We start from the raw sequence: 19,412 nt of genomic DNA, 5'->3' as shown, positions 1-19,412 counted from the left end.
TGTAGATAACCAAATGTTCCAGCTTCATTTATTGAAAGGACTATTCTTTCTCTACCCAGTTGCCTATTATTGCGTTGAAAACCAGTTGTGCATATAGATGTGAATCAATTTCTGGTCTAGATGCTATTAACTCTTTCTATTGTCTGTTTTACATCATTGTCAAACTATCTTGATTATTATATCTTTGCAATAAGACTTAAAATCAAGTAATCCCTGATTTTAACTGGCCAAATCAAGTGTGTTTTTAATCTCCCAACATTCGTTTTTCATTTTCAAAGTTGTTTAATATATTCCATCTCCTTTGCATTTCCACATAAACTTAATATCAGTTTGTCAGTATCTTTACCAAAAAAACTACTAAAATTTTGAATTGGATTGTATTTAATCTATGGATCAACTTGGGGAGAACTAATATCTTAATGATACTGAATCTTCAAAACCATGAAAATACTAGGGATCACCATTTGTTTAGGTCTTCTTTCATTTTTCAGGCAATTACAGGTTTGTCTTTTTTACATCTTTTATAAAATTTATTCTGAAGTATTTAATATTTTTATGCAATTGTTAATTGTAATTTTATTTCAACTGGTGATTGTTTCAAGCATATAAAAATATAATTGATTTTGTTAATGATAGTATATCTCATAACCTTGCTAAACTCATTAATTAGTTCTAATAAACTCTTTTGTAGAGTCCGTTGGATATTTTAGAGACTAACATTATCTGTGAAGAAAGACAGTTTCCTATCTAGATGAATTTTGTTTTATTAGTATTTTATTTTTTTGTTTCGCCTACTGTTTATTCAGTACTAAGTTGAATAGAATTGATGAGCATGAACGTTCTTACTTTGTCTCTGATCCTAACAGTCAAGCCTTCAGCCTGTTATCACTAAATATGATGATAGTTATAGGCTTTTTTAAAGATAAAAAAGTCTTTTATTTATTTATTTTTTAATTTTTTTGGTGACAGAGACAGAGAGAGGGACAGATAGGGACAGACAGACAGGAAGAAGAGAGATGAGAAACATCAACCATTCGTTTTTCGTTATGACACCTTAGTTGTTCGTTGATTGCTTTCTCTGTGCCTTGACCCAGGGCCTACAGCAGACTGAGTGACCCCTCACTCAAGCCCGCGACCTTGGGCTCAAGCTGATGAACCTTGCTCAAACCAGATGAGCCTGCACTCAAGCCTGGCGACCTCGGGGTTTTCAACCTGGCTTCTCTGTGTCCCAGTCTGACGCTCTATCCACTGCACCACCACCTAGTCAGGCAAGGAAGTCTTATGATTCCTAGTTGCTAAAGGATTTTTTCTTTTATCATAAATGACTGAAGTATTTTTTAAATTGTATTTTTCTGCTTCCATTCAGATGATTATATGGCTTTCTAAAAACAAATTTTTAATATAGTGAATTGTATTGATAAATTTTGAATGTAAAACTGACCTTGCATTCCTAGGACTAACTCCAGTTAGTCATAATGTATTATCCTTTTAGTATATTGTTGGATTTAATTTACTAAAAATTCAGTTTAGATGTCTTATATGAGAATTTTGTAGTTTGCTTGTAATGACTTTGGTTTTCTAATCAAGATAATGCTGAAGTATTCTTTTTCAATTTTCCAAAAGGGTTAGTGTAGAATCATATTTCTTCCTTAAACATGAAGTCTTATAGACTTCACTAGTAAAACTAATTCCAGTGGGCCTGAAATTTTCCTCATGGAAACTACAAATAGATATAAGGTTTTATAGATTATCTTTTCTTTTTAAATGAACTTTGGCAATTTGTATATTTCAAGGAATATGTTTATTTCATCAATTTATGGCATAGAATGTTTATAATATTCCCTTACTATTCTTTTAATATTCGTGAAATGTATTGTAATGTAGCCACTCTTATTTTGTGTCTTCCATCTTTGATCCTTGATAACTATAGTGAGAAAATGATCAATTTTATTAATCGTTTTCAAGAACCTCCTTTTATTCTCATTTGATTTTTTTCTGTTGTTTCTATGTTTTTCATTTCATTGATGTCTACTCTGACCTTTATTATTTTATTTCTTCTATTTAAAATTTCATTTGCTCTTCCTTTTCTTGTATCTAAAGGTTAAAGCTGAGGTCATTGCTTTGAGATTTTTTTTTATTTCTCTTATAGGCATTTAGTGCTATGAATTTCTCCAAAAAGGTGCTTCAGTGTGATCTTACTAATTTTGATCTGTTATGTTTATATTACCTTACTTCTCACTGGTATTAAAATTATTTTTAAGACATTTTATTTATTTATTTATTTATTTATTTATTTATTTTTATAGAGACAGAGAGAGAGTCAGAGAGAGGGATAGATAGGAACAGACAGGAACAGAGAGAGATGAAAAGCATCAATCATTCATTTTTCATTGTGACACCTTAGTTGTTCCTTGATTGCTTTCTCATATGTGCCTTGACTGGGCCTTCAGCAGACCGAGTAACCCCTTACTCGAGCCAGCAGCCTTGGGTCCAAGCTGGTGAGCTTTGCTCAAACCAGATGAGCCTGCGCTCAAGCTAGCGACCTCGGGGTCTTGAACCTAGGTCCTACACATCCTAGTCCGATGCTCTATTCACTGTGCCACCTCCTGGTCGGGCTGGTATTAAAATTATTGATGAAATGTCAACTGTCTAAACTATAGAATAAATGATTTTGTTTTGTTTGGGTTTCATAATCTACTTAGTTTTTACATTTATCTGGCCTATTAGTGATCACTGTCAGTCACTATTTGGGGAACCTTAGGTTAGAAGTGGCAAGTCACAACTTCTGTGGTATTGCTATACATTCATAGAATTTTGCAAGTGCCAGAAATCACAATCGGAGGCTATGTTTTCAACCACATCTCAGTTTCTCCACTGGCTGCTGCAACAGACCCTTCTGCTACTGCTGGGTCAAGACCCCACAGTTCCTGTTGTCAAGTTTGAACATGGCCTATACCCACTAGGACTGTTGCTGCCATATTTTCAAGCTATATGTCTTTCCTCTGTCCATCTCTGCCACCCTCATTAAGATGTACTTCATGGAGAGCCTCTCTTTTCATGTTATTCTTTTCCAAATGAAGTCTTGGCAGATGTATTAATATTTGATTGGCTGAGCCTGGGTCTCATATCTGCCCCTGCCTCTGAGGAATGCTGGAAAAAAACCTTCTGGCTTCTGTTTTGGTAAATGTAGGCAATTCCCCAAATGGAGAAAGAGTGTTCAAAAGTACCAGGTCAAAAAGCATAATAAATGTCTACTATAAATTGGGAAATTAAAATGAATACAGGTGATTCTAGAATATAATTTTAAAAAGAAAATATTAAAAGAACACATAATAAGTGCTGGCGAGGATGTAGAGAAAAGGGAACCCTCCTGCACTGCTGGTGGGAATGCAGACTGGTGCAGCCACTGTGGGAAACAGTATGGAGATTCCTCAAAAAATTTAAAATGGAACTGCCCTTTGACTCAGCCATCCCACTCTTAGGAATATATTCTAAGAATACCAAATCACTGATTCAAAAGAAGAAATGCACCCCTCCCCATGTTTATGGCAGCATTGTTTACAATAGCTAAGATCTGGAAACAGCCCAAGTGTCCGTCAGTGGACGAGTGGATTAAAAAGTTGTGGTACATATTCACAATGAAATACTATGGGGTCATGAAAAAGAAGGAAATTTTACCTTTTTCAACAACATGGATGGACCTGGAAACTATTATGTTAAGTGAAATAAGCCAGACAGACAAAGAAAAATATCATATGACCTCACTCATTTGAGGAATCCAGTGAACAATACGAAATGAGGAACAGAATAGAGGCAGAGGCAGAATCAAAGGGACCAGAGGGAAAAGGGATGAGAGGATGGGATCAGAGGAGGGAAAGAGATTGGTGAAATTATATATACATAACACAGCGTTGTGGAGAGCAGGAAAGCAAATCCTAGAGGGAAGGAGGGAGGGCATTGGGGAGAGGGGGAAAAGGGGGATGTTGAGGGGAACAAGGGGGTGAGGGGTTGTATTCGCTGGGACACTTGAATCTATGTAAACAATAAATTTAAATCAATAAAAAAAAGAATGCAAAGTTTTAAAAATAAAAGTTACAAAGCACATTATATACCTAAACCATATCAGAAACCTAAAATATTATTTTTAATATCAACAAGGATTTTAAAATTATGAGTATTATGTACAGTTGACTGTTTGCCCATGAATCTCTCATCCATTAGGATGATCACTGAAAGCTGAGTCTACGCTTAGCCAGTAGGTCTATGAAGAATAGTTGTGATTAGCCCAGGGCTCCTGCATGAACATTTCACGGCAATTTTCCAAAACAAAGATCATCCCAAAGAAATTAACTTTGCTTTTCTTGTAAGTGCACTATTACATTCTTATTTTCATACCAAATCACTCCCTGAGGAATATCTGTCATCATTAGCCAGGGGCAATGATGTATTTACTGAATTTTTCTATACTCATTTAAACATGTCCTATGACAATTCAAAATTCAGAGAAAATAATAAAATTTTCCCAGCTTCTCAGCTCAGAAACACAGTTTGTTTTTGTGTTGCATTCTAAGAACGCTTTTTCACACTTGGAAGAGTTTCTTGTTCTTTCAGCATTGGAAGCATTGCTAGAAAAATTCATCTCATTCTTGATTTCCATAAAATTTGGAGTGATTTTCCAAGATGACAGATCACTGATTACCAAGTATATTGACTTAGCTTCCAGCTTTAAAATTGTCAGGATTTTTTTTCAATGATTTTCAAAGGATGTATTTTTATTCTGTTTGGGGTTTATGCATTTTTTAAAATTTGACAACTTTTTTTTAGAATAATATGCAAAATCACAGCGATAAGCAGAGTAATCAGGTATCTGGTTAGTAGCTGGGTAAATTCCTATTAATCTGGAGATAGTTCACAGAAGTTGTGCTTTGCCACTTGTAACCTAGGGCTCCTCAGATAAATGACAAACAGTGATTATTAGTAGGCCAGATGAATGTAAAAACTAAGCAGATTCTAAAACCTAAACAAAATAATTTATTTTTTAGACAGTTGACATTTCTTCAACAATTTTAGTACCAGTGAAGAATAAGAATAAATCTATTATAACAACTTTTTTATTTTGTAGCTATGAACAGGAGAAAAAATACAACTTTATTTTTAAAATATTTTAAATTTCAATAAATTGATCTCTTCTCTTTCCTCCTGTTTACTCAATCAGAATTTTTTCACTTGTAATAATTTGCTTCATAATGATTTATATAAGCTCTTTTATCTATTAACTTCCAGTGTTTTCCCACTGGGAATAAGAATAATTGAGGACAGTACAAAGAAAGTGATTTTTATAAAGTAAATGCTTAAGGGTTAGTACATTTATTTTTACTAAAATCCATAGTCTATGCTCTGTATTTCTTACAAACCATGTTTTTTTGGATCAGTTAAAATCTGACACTGCCTGGACTCTATATATATCGGGCTGGAGTCAGGGGTATGTTACACAGACACTTATATGCTCTCAGTTGTCATTATTTCATCATATTGCGTACAGATGTGGAAAATGATGACTTACAGACCCAAGTCAAACCTATTTCATACAGAATGACACCATTCATTCACACTGGATCTTTCATTCATTTCTCATTAAATGTTTTTGAGTCCTGCTACATTCCAGCAATGTGTCAGAGAATCTGGGATGGACAGAGCCTGCTCCCCTTTACTTAGAACACTCTTCTTAAATTGTGGGCTGACTCTTAGATAAAACCTCTCTAACTGCACTTATAAAGACACATTCCCTGAAAGACTCCCCAGTTTAAGAAAATCACAGGAAGGAAGTAGTGAACACTCCTACCTCCACAGCAGAGGAGGTAGGAGTTCCACACTTACTGACCGTGAGCAAGAAAATCGGATACAAAAGCAAGTTCAACATCACTCAAAGTGACAGTGTATTTGAGATACTGTATATCAGGGGTCCCCAAACTACGGCCAACGGGCTGCATGTGGCCCCCTGAGGCCATTTATCCTGCCCCCGCCACACTTCCAGAAGGGGCACCTCTTTCATTGGTGGTCAGTGAGAGGAGCACATTGACCATCTCATTAGCCAGAAGCAGGCCCATAGTTCCCATTGAAATACTGGTCAGTTTGTTGATTTAAGTGTCCTTGTTCTTTATTTTAAATATTGTATTTGTTCCCGTTTTGTTTTTTTTACTTTAGAATAAGATATGTGCAGTGTGCATAGGGATTTGTTCATAGTTTTTTATAGGCCAGCCCCCCAGCAATCTGAGGGACAGTGAACTGGCCCCCTGTGTAAAAAGTTTGGGGACCCCTGCTGTATATAAAAGTATTTTGTGGTGTACATTGTAAAAATTGTGAGAGAGAGTCTGAAAGGAAATTATATAATATTATAATGTTCCTTTGGAAACATTGAGGTTGACCACTCTTGCTCAAAAATTTCTTTTTGCCTTAGTTAGTTTAAATGATCTTATTTTGCATTGCAAGTACTAATGGCTGTTTGTTAATATCAATACCATGTAACTTATATGAGCAATGAGTTACAAAATTTGTATTATCAAATTAAAAGTTTGGGTTCTCCTGAGTTAGGAGGATAGTATATGGAGACAGGAATTTATTAATTTATCTAAATAACTTCATTAGCCAACTATAAAATATAAGTAAATTGTTTCAGCTGGATACTTTACTTAGTTTTAATATGATAAATTCACTCAATTTCGAAAAGCAGAGTCCTAATATTACCATGCTTACAACTTCAGACAGAGCCACTCTCACAATTGAGTTTACAATTTGGATTCAAACTGCAAAATAAAGCCTACTGAATTGTTCCAATGTGATTAGTGAGGACCTCATCATGTTGCAAAACAAATTTGAAAAGTATTTTCCACTACTGGCCAAAACATTGAAACTGGCTGAAGAACTAGTAACCCAAAAAATAAATTCTCAATCAGAAAAGGTGAATTATTGTTAGTTTTATTAGTGTTTCAACTTTGAAACAAATGCTTCCCACTATTCTCATGTCAAATTACTAGATTCTGTTTAATTAAAATATTTCTTGAAATTGTAAGCCATGTTTTAAATTTTTTTTTGTTTTTTAACTGTTATCATTTGCAGCTACTCATCTGGGTCAATAAAGAATATTCTGACATTCTGCAGTCAAGGTTGAGCTCCACTGCAATTTTACCACTACAACAGTTTCGTACATAGGCTTTAGGTGTTATTACATGTGGTCATGTGGTCTTTTTCTACCTGGAATGTATTACATTTGAGGATAGGAATGAGGTACTATGCTTTTCTGTATAAATTGGACAAATAGGATACCTGGAAATGTTGGAGCTCTCTTACAACTTTGAAAGAAATCAGCAGAGGATAAAACTAATACTTAAGAATAGCAGAATGGAGAAAAGAATAGAATCTGGATCTTTGATACTATTTTTCTAAGACCAATCATACCATTCCTGATGCCAGCTCCTGGACAGTCAGATTTATACAATAATACATTTCTGTAGTGTATAAGATAGTTTTGAGTGTGGAGTTTCTGTTTCAGAATGAAACCATCTAAATATTGTAAAACCATCTAAATAATGAAACCATTTCCCTTTTAGTGAAGAGAGAACTGGTACTTAGAGGAAAGAAGTTGTTCAAGGTTGCATAGTCAAATAAGTAGCAGAGTAAAGACATAAACTGGGGTCTTTCTGCCTACAACATCTAGGCTCACTCCTTCTCCTCTCCAACCACTTATTCAATCAACAGAACTTTTTCCCTGTTCTTGTTACTAATACTGTGTTGCCTTTTTCTCAGAGGAAGAAGTGTTCCTCTTCCACTTATGGCTAGCTTCTCCTCAAAGATTTTTTTTTTTTTTTTTTTGTGTGTGGCAGAGACAGAGACTCAGAGAGAGGGACAGATAGGGACAGACAGATAGGAAGGGAGAGAGATGAGAATCATCAATTCTTCGTTGCGATTCCTTAGTTGTTCATTGATTGCTTTCTCATATGTGCCTTGACTGGGGGGCCACAGCAGACTGAGTGACCCCTTGCTTGAGCCAGCGACCTTGGGTCCAAGCTGGTGAGCCTTGCTCAAACCAGAAGAGCACTCGCTCAAGCTGGCGACCTCGGGGTCTCAAACCTGGGTCCTCCACATCCCAGGCTCCCCCAATGATCTTGCTCTTTATCCTCCCTGACTTCTTTGGGACTTTGCTCTATCAATCATTTAGGCTCTTGAATTGTCAATGTCTTCCTTCTTTTCAGCATCTAAATAAATTCATGTCAGGCCTGACACCTTCACTCTTTCTCTTGGTTCTGCTAACTCTTTAAGCTATTCTCTTCTTTATTATGTTTACCAAGAGACTCCTAGAAACTGCAGTATATGTTTGCTATTTCCCACAAATGTTCTCTGAATTGAAATTGCCCTCTTAAAAGTCTGTGAGGTAGAAGAGGCATTGCAACCCTCCCCACCCAAAGAAGGAGGTGGCGATACTCTGTTGTGTTACAGGTTCTGTTCCTAGGTGGATCATGGTGATTAGTGGGCAAGGTAAATGTGTGTTAAAATATCACCCATGCTTCGAAACAGGCAGGGAAGACCACTTCCCATTAGCTCAGGGCTCCCAAGACCCTATTCACTCTCTGGCTTTACCAGAGTCATAGGGCCCCACAAGCTTTAGCAGGGCTCCTCTCTCTCCGCACTCTTCTGAAAAACCAGCTGGGGGAAAAAATACCCTCCTCCAGTGAACAATAGCAAACGATCACCCCTCCCTAACAGGAAGGCAGTCCATAATTTGAGATCTGCCACGCTGAGGGCATGCACCACACACACGGAGCTGCCCCAATGCAAGGAGCAAATTAAAAAAAAAAAAAAACATTTGTTTATCCAACGGCACTGAAGTTCTCAACAGACTGAGAAAAATTCTTCCTAAAATAACAGCTTGCAGTTTCCATTTGTGCACTGGGAATTCAGAAGGGACCATAAGGAAGATTACATGAAGGTGGGAGAAAGCAAGGTGAAGACTGAATACAGGAAATGGTGGAATCAATGAAGAAAGTAGCAGGGATGGATGTGGAGTTAACAGTTGAAGAACGAAACCTTGTATCTGTTGCATATAAAAATGTGATTGGAGCTAGAAGAGCTTCCTGGAGAACAATCAGCAGCATTGAACAGAAAGAAGAAAACAAAAGAGGAGAAGACAAACTAAAAATGATTCGGGAATATCGGCAAATGGTTGAGACTGAACTAAAGTTAATCTGTTGTGATATTCTGGATGTACTGGACAAACACCTCATTCCAGCAGCTAACACTGGCGAGTCCAAGGTTTTCTATTATAAAATGAAAGGGGACTATCACAGGTATCTGGCCGAATTTGCCACAGGGAATGACAGGAAGGAAGCTGCAGAGAACAGTCTAGTGGCTTATAAGGCTGCTAGTGATATTGCAATGACAGAACTTCCACCAACGCATCCTATTCGCTCAGGTTTTGCTCTCAATTTCTCAGTATTCTACTATGAAATTCTCAATTCCCCTGACCGAGCCTGCAGGTTGGCAAAAGCAGCTTTTGATGATGCAATTGCAGAACTGGATACGCTGAGTGAAGAAAGCTATAAGGACTCTACACTTATCATGCAGTTGTTACGTGATAATCTGACACTATGGACTTCAGACATGCAGGGTGATGGTGAAGAGCAGAATAAAGAAGCGCTGCAGGATGTGGAAGATGAAAATCAGTGAGACATAAAAGCCAACAAGAGAAACCATCTCTGACCACCCTACTCCTTTCCATCCCTCCCCCCTCCCCGGAAATTTCCCCATTGTCACTGAGAACCACCAAATCTGACTTTTACATTTGGTCTCAGAATTTAGGTTCCTGCCCTGTTGGTTTTTTTAAAAACAGTTTTCAAAAGTTCTTAAAGGCAAGAGTGAATTTCTGTGGATTTTACTGGTCCTAGCTTTTAGATTCTTTAAGACACTAACAGGACTGCATAGAGGCTTTTTCAGCATTACTGTGTTGTCTCCTGCCAGATGTGGCAAGGTCACCTTAGAACTGAGAGTTACATTTGAAAGCCATTAGACTTCTAGGTGAAGCAAGCATCTAAGAGAGAGATTAATCACACTACAGAGGCACACATGATATCATCCTTCCTTTTTCTAATTGTTTAAATTGAATTTTATACCAATGTTTAAAATTGATTGGGCGTTACCTTGAGGTGGTGAGAGATTGTTTGGGGAGTTTGCTGTAATGGTTTTGCTGTAAAAAGTGTTTCAAACTCTGCTGAAATGTTGCTGAAAAGCATGGTGCTGGTAACAGTTCAATAGTCCGTGGCTGCTCATTCTTGCCTACTTTTACTCTCCCTCTGAAGCAGGTTAGCATTGAAGATGGTATGGAAAAGCCTGCATGCGTGTTCAATTCTTTGTTTCTTCTCCTTCCCTTTCCCTTCATCCCTCCTTCGCTTCCTCAACCTCTTTTGTTCAGTATGTGTAACTTGAAGCTAATTTGTACTACTGGATATCTGACTGGAGCCACAGATACAGAATCTGTATTGTTCTTACTGAAAGACAGCATGGAATTAACATTAAATTTAAATAAAAGCAAACCTAAATTAAAAATGCCAAAAATTATTGTGCCTCCATCTTTTATCTTTCTAAAATAAAATTAAAAAAAAAATCACCCATGCCTCATGCATTCTTGTGTTTCCTCCCCACATCTCCCTACAGAACACAGTTCTTGATAGTGCATTGTCCATTAGGGCATGCTGACCAACCTTTCTTCTTACCCTCCAGTCTAGCCTTCCCCATCCTGTCTCTTTCCTCCTGCTCCATAGAGCAAATCAAAGAAAGGCAAGATCTGGGGAGAACTATTAAGCACATGTTATTATATTTTATAACTAAACCATGGAATACATACTTCATCTTTGTACTATTGACATTTATTCTGATGTTGCTATTGTGTATTATATGTACAGAAAATGAGGAATGATCCATGGGGCAGGATTCTGGTGTTACTGGGTTTCTGAGCATAATACCATCAAAGCAACATTCTGGTCCTCAGCAGTCACCATTGACTATTTTTCTCTATTTCCCTCCAGGTTTATTGTGGTATGAGTGACAAACGAAAATCATATATATTTAAGATGTGCAAAGTGATGTTTCTTATATACATATACACTGTGAAATCATTACTGCAACCAAGCTAATTAGCATAATCATCATCTTAGAGAGTTATCTCTTTTTGGTAGTGAGAACATTTAAGATCTACTCTATTAGCAAATTTCAAATATACAATATAAAATGAACTATTCACTATAGTTACCATGGTGTACATTACTTAGGTTCTCAGCATTGACTTTCTTCTTCCCCTCCACCACCACCACCTTCTTCTCCTTCCCCTTCCCCTTCCCCTTCCCCTTCCCCTTCCCCTTCTCTTCCTCCTCCTCCTCCTCCTCTTTCTTCTTCTTCGCCAAGGGGAGATACATAGACTTCCTCATGTGCCCTGACTGGATTCATCTGGTAACTCCCATCTCGGGCTGATGCTCCACCCATCATGGGTCATGCTCATAACCAAGCTATTTTCAGCACCTGAGGTGGAGGCTCCACGGATCCATCCTCAGCACCTGCAGCCGACACACTAGAGTCAATTGAGCCATGGCTGCGGGCGAGATGGAGAAGCAGATGGTCGTTTCTCTTGTGTGCCCCAACTGGGAATCCAGCTGGGACATCCACAGGACTGGTTAATGCTCTACGACTGAGACAACCAGCCAGGAAACCATTGACTTAATAGTCAAATTCAGTGATTTTATATATTTCGTTTTCTTTGATATTTATGCAATATATTTTATTCTCTCAGCTTTTCCTCCTTCTTTAAATGCTTTACTTAGCTTTTATGCCATGTTACTTTATTAGTTAGTTTTGATAACTCAAATCTGTTGGCTTTATTGTTCAGTATTTGCCTATCTACTGGCAAAATATCAATAGTACCCTATATTTGTATGGGAACACCCCAACCATCTCAGCCTATATGATACAATTCCACTAACAGTTCAAGATGTGGGCACTGCTTGGCCCTCACCTGGTCATCAAACTGCAATCATCAAGCTACGGTAATTGGGTCAGGGATGGGTGCATAATTGACATATCCAATTAGATACAACAAGAAGTTTGCTAGGGCTGCAGAAAAAGAAGCTCTTTCTGTGCCCCTCAGACATGAGTGGAATAGGATATAGAAAATGGAGCTTTTTGTAGCCTTTTGGTCACCACATGGAATTTGAGAATGGAGCCTAAGTAGCCAGAAACAGGATGGAGAAATTAAGTCAAGTCTCCTCTTGGGGGATCCTGGTGTTTGCATCCTAGATCCAGCTGTACTTGAAACCAGTTACTTTAAACTTTTCAGAGACAAGAGTCAATAAATCCACCCTTTCTGCTATGATTTTGATTTGGTATTACCAGTTTGATTGGGGTTTTCTTTCTTTTGCAATCAAAACAATACAAACCAGCCTGACCTGTGGTGGCACAGTGGATAAAGTGTCGACCTGGAAATGCTGAGGTCGCTGGTTCGAAACCCTGGGCTTGCCTGGTCAAGGCACATATGGGAGTTGATGCTTCCAGCTCCTCCCCCCTTCTCTCTCTCTGTCCTCCTCTCTGTCTCTCCCTCTCCTCTCTAAAATGAATTAAAAAAAAAACAACAACAACAATACAAACCAAAACAACTTCCATATTTTACTCTGTATATAGCAATGTATACATAAGCATGCATAGAGAAAGTTCTGGAAAGACTCATTTTAAAGTAGTAGGAGGGTTTATCTCTGGGGAAAAGGGACTGTTAAGGTGGAAGAGATGATTGAGAAGGACTTTGTGTTATCTTTTTTGTTAGACTGCTTTACAACAAGGATGCATTTCTTGCGTAATTAAAAATAAACATCCAACAAACATAAAGAAAACAGTCAACAATAATCACCACAATTACTTATATTGAATTAACGACTAATGTCTGGGCCTAATATTCAGGATCTGCTGCAGTATAGATAACCACAGCTCCCCCCACCCTGTCCTCGCCCCACCCCCCACTGCCTTCTCTCTTCTCTCCCTTTTCTAGAGTAGGCCTTGAGGGTTCCTGCACGTTGTAAAGCAAATATACTTAAAACTGGGGATTTTGAATTTACCTTGTAAACCAGTAGTGATGCTTATATTTATTATTTACTCTGCAATAGCAATTAATTATATTTCAAAAATACTTTTTCATGCTTACTCTAGTTAGTAGTTACAGCATCTTTATATCCTTTGCAAATGAGAAAACAAAGCAAAAACTAATCAAGTGGTTTGTCAGAAGTTGTAGAATAAAACAGTGATCGTGGTAGAACTCAGGTCTTTTGATGCTCAGCTGATGGGCTTTCCATGAACTTTAGTTGGGGCAGGCTTTGGGAACCCCATGTTAGACTCACACTGTGTTGCTAAATTGAATTGGGCTCCCTCCATAGGCCGAGTAGAACTCTGTGTAACTCTCCATGTCCTTTTTCTAAGTCATATTTCTTTTCAGATGTAAACTGATTGTATTTAAATACCCTAATGACACGGAGTAAAACTATTTAAGTAGTTTAGTGTTCTGTTACACAAAGTTGGATTTCCAACAAGGGGATGCTCTGGAGACAAGGTGATCCCTACACTTGCTGGTAATAAAAGGCAGCTTGTTTCACCTCAACAAGAGAACTGTCAACAAGAACAGCTGATCTCAACTGGGGTGCCTTTCTCATCAGAAGCGGTGAATCGGATCACCACCAGGTGGCGCAGTTTTACTATATAGGCATGGAAAAAGGCGCTCTAACCTGAATCTTTTCTGACCCTGAATATTAAGTTCATTGGTCCAGTGTTTAAAGCTCTCTGTGTATAACTGATTCCGGATGATGATAGAGCCTTGCTTTGAACCCACATAATAAGTTTCATAAGTTAAGCCCTCTGAACTCTATTTTTCCTTGTTGCTGGACAGGAAAATGCTATATTATGGGATATAATCATGACTGATAATCCAAATAAAGGCGATTTTGACAAATTCTAATATAACTTAAAACAGAAACGACAAAATCCTTTCCTCTAAGAGAAAAAAGTTTTGGACTACATGAAAATAGGCCTCAGGCTAAGAAATCTTTTGCTCAAACAAGGGATATAAAAGAGCACCGAAATTGCAAGGACTACAATCATATAAAGCCCTCAGCTCGAAGAATGAAAACAAATCAGAAAGTCGAAGTCATGCTTCTCATCTGAAGTGAAACTGTATGGAACGATTTACAAATGATTTAGATCAAAGGGAGAAAAAATTACGAACAGACAATTAATTGCAACAGTTACAAAACAACAACTGGTTGCAAAAATGTTTTGCTTTGTTACAAGCAAATGAAGTCGTTCAGTTTGTCCCTACAAATGGAGGGCAACATTGGGGATTTCTCCGGAAGAAGACATCCTTCCTTTCCGTGAGCAAGTTGGGGGAGGGTGTGAAGGTGGCGTGTTAAGTCACAAAATAGATTCTTGGGTTTATTTTCTACCACTGGGAACTACCTGGTTACACAAGAGTGAAATGAATAAACGTGAATCTTTTACACATCACGGAACCATAGAAGAAGCTTTGGGATTCACCTGGGCAGATACGTGATCTCTGCCCAAACCATGTTTTTAAAATAAACATAAACTGAGCAAGGACTGGCGATAAGAGAAAAATGCGTCATACATATGGGAGAACACAGCCTTGAACTGCTCCACAACAAACTCATTTATGTCACAATATTATGAAGTGAAGGGTTCTTGCCGTGTGCCACACTAGACCCTTTCTAGCCATGGACATCACCAGGTGGGCAGAAGGCGGTCAGGATGTTTTAAAGGGTTCTCTCCCTATCCTCCCGAACTGTGCAATCATTGTAGCCTGTTTCTCCGGTATGGAAACCTATTGCCTGGCATTCCCAAACTGGCCAGCTTCTCAACTGCAACCCCCAGGCCAGGATTTATCCCTGAGAGATGGCCAAAGCCCTAATGAAGCGGCAGCCTAGACCAGAGGTTTCCCTGGACCTGGGGGGGGGCGGGGTCCGGAGCTGGCTGAGCCTGGCCCCGCCCAGGGAGGGGGCGGAATATCTCCGGGTCCCGGGCTACACGTGACCGCGGCCCCGCCTCCCGCCCGCTCCGCGACGCCAGCTCGGCAGGCGCGGGGCGTGAGTCTCGAGTGAGACCCGCCAGGCTCCAACTCCGCAGCTCCGGAGCTCGGCGGGCAGCAACTTTCTCCCCGGAGCGGCCGCGGCGGCGGCGGCTGCTGCCGCGGATCCGGAGCGGGAGCCGGGAGGAGGAAGGCGGCGGCGGTTGCTCCTGCCATCTCAGGCTGCCCAGCCCTCCGAGACCGCCGGCCCGCGGAGCCTCGCCCCCCGGGAAGCCCCGGGCCCCTGCCACCCTATGTCCCGCAAGGCGAGCGAGAATGTGGAGTACACGCTGCGGAGTCTGAGCAGCCTGAAGGGCGAGCGGCGCAGGAAGCAGCAGGAGCCGGACGCGGCGAGCGCGGCCGGGGAGCGCAGCCTCCTGGCGGCCGCCGAGTCGAGCAGCAGCCTGCAGAGTGCGGGCGCGGGCGGCGGCGTCGGGGACCTGGAGCGCGCCGCGCGCCAGCAGTTCCAGCAGGACGAGACCCCCGCCTTCGTGTACGTGGTGGCGGTCTTCTCCGCGCTGGGCGGCTTCCTCTTCGGCTATGACACCGGGGTCGTGTCGGGAGCCATGCTGCTGCTCAAGCGGCAGCTCAGCCTGGACGCGCTGTGGCAGGAGCTGCTGGTGTCCAGCACGGTGGGGGCGGCCGCCGTCTCGGCGCTGGCCGGGGGGGCCCTCAACGGCGCCTTCGGCCGCCGCGCCGCTATCCTGCTGGCCAGTGCCCTCTTCACCGCCGGCTCCGCGGTGCTGGCCGCGGCGAGCAACAAGGAGACCCTGCTCGCCGGCCGCCTGGTCGTAGGGCTTGGCATCGGTGAGTTCGGGCTCTGGCACGGGCACCCGGGGGCTCCTGGCGTCACCGCCCTTGACCCTGGTCGCTGCGCTCCTCCAGCTCCTCCGGGGTCCCCGTCGGGTCTTTCCTTGGACACTCCCTCCACTTCTCTTGCCCCGAGAGCGCCCGCCCGTTAGTCCCGCCTCTGAGGCTGCCTCTAAGAGGGGTGGTGGGTTGCTGTAGTAGTCAGACTCCCCCTCGCCCCCGGTCCCACGTGGAATCTTGGCTCACCCACGGATAAGTGAACCCGCTGATTGTTGCCTCTCTGGGCACTTCAAGAACCCCGCTCATCGCCGGCTTTTTCCTTGATCTAGCCCATCCTGATGCTGTTCCACAATTCATGAGGGAAGGTCTCTTGACTTTTCTCTCTGCATGTTCTTGCTTTGTTTCTCCACTGCTAGCTCCTTGCCTTTTCTAGATTCCAAACTCCAAACCCAATCAGCCTTAAACTCACAGTAAGTTAATATTAAAGTAATTCTGTCAAAAACTATTCTTTGCTATCCATTCTTTTTCCTTCTTTAGTCATTTCTCTTTAGGTATAATTTTTATCTCTTTTTACTTTTACTTTTTGTATTTCCCTTGACTTTCATCTTCCTAGTATGCATTCCTTGCTCTTCTGTTTTTTTCTTTTTCCTTTAAATTCATATTCACCCATTCTTCTCTTTATTTTGCCTCTCCTGCCTTCCTGTTGGGAACCAAATTATCTATTAAAGGTCATGTTTATTTCCTAAATTTATATAGGAGTTACTTTCTCTGTGGATAAATGCCCAGCAAGATAGATATTTGCAATTTACTTCAAAAATAAGGGATTAAGGTTTCCCTGGCATTGATTTTTTTCACCCTGGTTGCTGAGCAGGGGAAGGGAAATTGGCGAGTTCTTGGCAGATGGAAGCTATTTGGAATGTGGTCAATATTATTAGAAAGCGTTTTTGAGGGAAAGTGGGGAGGGGTTGAGACTTCAGTCTCGCTGGTAGTTTTTCTAAGACACACCGCTGATGCTTTTCAAACGTTGCATTTCATAATTCAGTTTTTGTTTCCTTTAGGGTGCATTTGATGTTATTTCTTCCCTGCGGCTGGGGCTTGAAGAAAGCCCTTTCAACCTGGGGCCCATTCACCATTCATTTGACGTTTATGCTTCTCACCCCTTCTCTGTAGGCTCTCCGGGAAGCGAGCCCCGTTTAGACAACTCCACACGTAGAAACCATAAGCCTAAACCCCAGCTCACAGCATTTTTTATCCCAGAGGTGTCATGACCGACCTCCCTTTTTGTTTATAGGACTGCTAATTAGTGAAGCCGGAGGAGGCTCCCAGCAAAATGTTAAGTTGGCACATTAAAGTCCAAAATGTCCAAAAAGTACAGCTGAAGTGAAACCTCTCTTAGAGGAACCACCTGTGCCTTTAGGCCCTTCAGCAGGTCACCTGGCGTTCAAGTCAATTGATCCGGATTCTTTTTCTCGGCATTCTCTGCTTGGGACACCCAGACCACTTTTTGTTTCTTCTGGCATAGAAATAACAATCTTGTTTGTGATTTTGAAACTGAATAATGTTTTTCAGAGATCTCTAAATGAAATTTCCTAGTGTTCAGCTATTGGCAGGTGCAGGGTTTTGGGATATTATGTTGTTGACTCTTATCTGTTAGGAAGATTGAGTGCCCCTTGTGTGTAAGCTCCGTTTCCAGATGTTGTGAGCACAATGATGAGGAGTGTTGATACTCCAGTAGGGAAGTCAGGAGGGACTAAAGCAGGATAAGATTTGCTATGATCCCTAAGAAAGGCTCTCAGGGCTGTTGAATTCAAAGAGGTTAAGGTTACCTGGAACAGAGGAAAAGCCAGAAACCTGTCCTGATGGAAATGGTATGTTGATAAGTACTGTAGTATTTTAACAGTAGAAATGAGGAAAGGTCCTTTATGCTGGGGAATTGAAATGAAGAAAGGAAAGCATGCAGGGGTAGTCAAAACTTTTTATAAAAGCCGCCCACTTTTGCAGTGCTGGTCAACCTAGTCCCTACCGCCCACTAGTGGGCGTTTCAGCTTTCATGATGGGCGGTAGCAGAGCAACCAAATGGCGCTGCGATTGGCCCACCATGAAAGCTGGAATGCCCACTAGTGGGCGGTAGGGACTAGGTTGACCAGCACTGCAAAAGTGGGCGGTTTTTATAGAAAGTTTGATTACCCCTGGTAAGGCATGTTTGGGTGTCAGATTGGATGTAACAAAGAGGGTGAAGCATGAATTAAGATTAAGAAAGTGGGTGTGCAGAACCTGTGGACACCTCTAGGTCTCAGCCTGGTCCTGTAGCGCCTGGGTTGCCTGCTTGACGCCAAGGTGCATGCATTGAGGACATGGTCCTGACTCAGTCCTGGGAAATAAAGTCTATGCCATTGGTTTGGGGGAAGCATTGCTTAGAATAGAACCCCTGAGAATAGAACCCCTGATACAAAGTTTCGTAAAGGTCTGCATTTTATAAAATGAAGAATTATTTAAGGTCATAAACAGGTTTTGAAATATGCCACATTGAACAACAGTTGCCACATTTCAGATTAGGATCCTGCAATGGATGCAGTTGTACATGGGAAATCCTTGTACTTCACAATGACTACTAACCTCCCGAAAGAGAAGTCACAAGAATTATTTTTAGCTATAACGAAATGAGTCCCTGATGTAAGCATGTTTTTAGGGACACTAAATCAATTTTGTTTGTTTGATTCATTAAATCTGGGTTAATTTTAAGTAGCTCAATTTTATGTGTGGTCAAGAGTTTTTTGTTTGTTTTGTCTGTTGATCTTTTTGAACCTTACTTAATGTCGACAAATTGTAGTGATTTTTCTTTCACAGATTTACCTATGGAAATACAAGGCCCACAGGGACAAGGTATTTTGTTCTTTTAGTTCGCTGATGTAGTCCTAACCCATAGATGATACTTATTTAATAAATGAATTAAATGAATGAATAATACGCAAAGCATTAAAAAAATTCCACCACTCTAAGTTAGAATTGTTCCTTTTTTTAAAATGTATTATACAATATTTGAAAGACTATCTAAGGTTTTCAGTTGGTCACAATTTAGTGAAATCATTCATTTTTGTATTGAACAAATGCTAATTAAACTTCCCTTATTGATTCTGTCAGACTTGAAGTAGGCAGGAATTAGATAAAGACCCCACCCTGGAGGTTTTCATCTTAGTGGAACAGAGAGACCGCCCACAGCAAGTAGAGTGCAGTGGCTCTCCCTTTCAGTGTGTTGGGACAGACTCGATTCCTTTGGGGAGGGGGAAGTAAGGAAAACCCAGAATTAAGGAGGTTTTACAGTGACAGACTTATTTAAACTGGGGTGTGTAGTGTGAGCAGGAATTCAAGAGATGTAGGGGGAGCTGGGAAAGGAGATGCAGTGCTTTAGTATGTACTAGCTACACTATTACTGAACATGCGTTGT

At 40.6% G+C, this 19,412-nt stretch overlaps 1 protein-coding gene and 1 pseudogene across 1 annotated transcript in view; both read left to right on the top strand.

Annotated features, from left to right (window-relative positions):
- The first annotated feature begins 9,018 nt into the window (after nt 1-9,018).
- LOC136324775 (14-3-3 protein epsilon pseudogene) lies at nt 9,019-10,595 on the top strand (annotated as a pseudogene).
- Nucleotides 10,596-15,266: 4,671 nt separating this feature from the next.
- The window catches only part of SLC2A13 (solute carrier family 2 member 13), a 374,249-nt gene continuing 370,103 nt past the window's right edge, over nt 15,267-19,412 (top strand). The window contains exon 1 of the mRNA XM_066258114.1: nt 15,267-15,964. Within this exon, the coding sequence (XP_066114211.1) occupies nt 15,412-15,964 (553 nt within the window). The 5' untranslated portion in view covers nt 15,267-15,411. The remainder of the gene's footprint in view (nt 15,965-19,412) is intronic.

This window comes from Saccopteryx bilineata, chromosome 2, assembly GCF_036850765.1.
Source record: "Saccopteryx bilineata isolate mSacBil1 chromosome 2, mSacBil1_pri_phased_curated, whole genome shotgun sequence".
Lineage (NCBI taxonomy): Eukaryota > Metazoa > Chordata > Mammalia > Chiroptera > Emballonuridae > Saccopteryx > Saccopteryx bilineata.
Note: the sequence above shows the minus strand (reverse complement) of the source record. Positions and strands in the feature narration are given on the sequence as shown.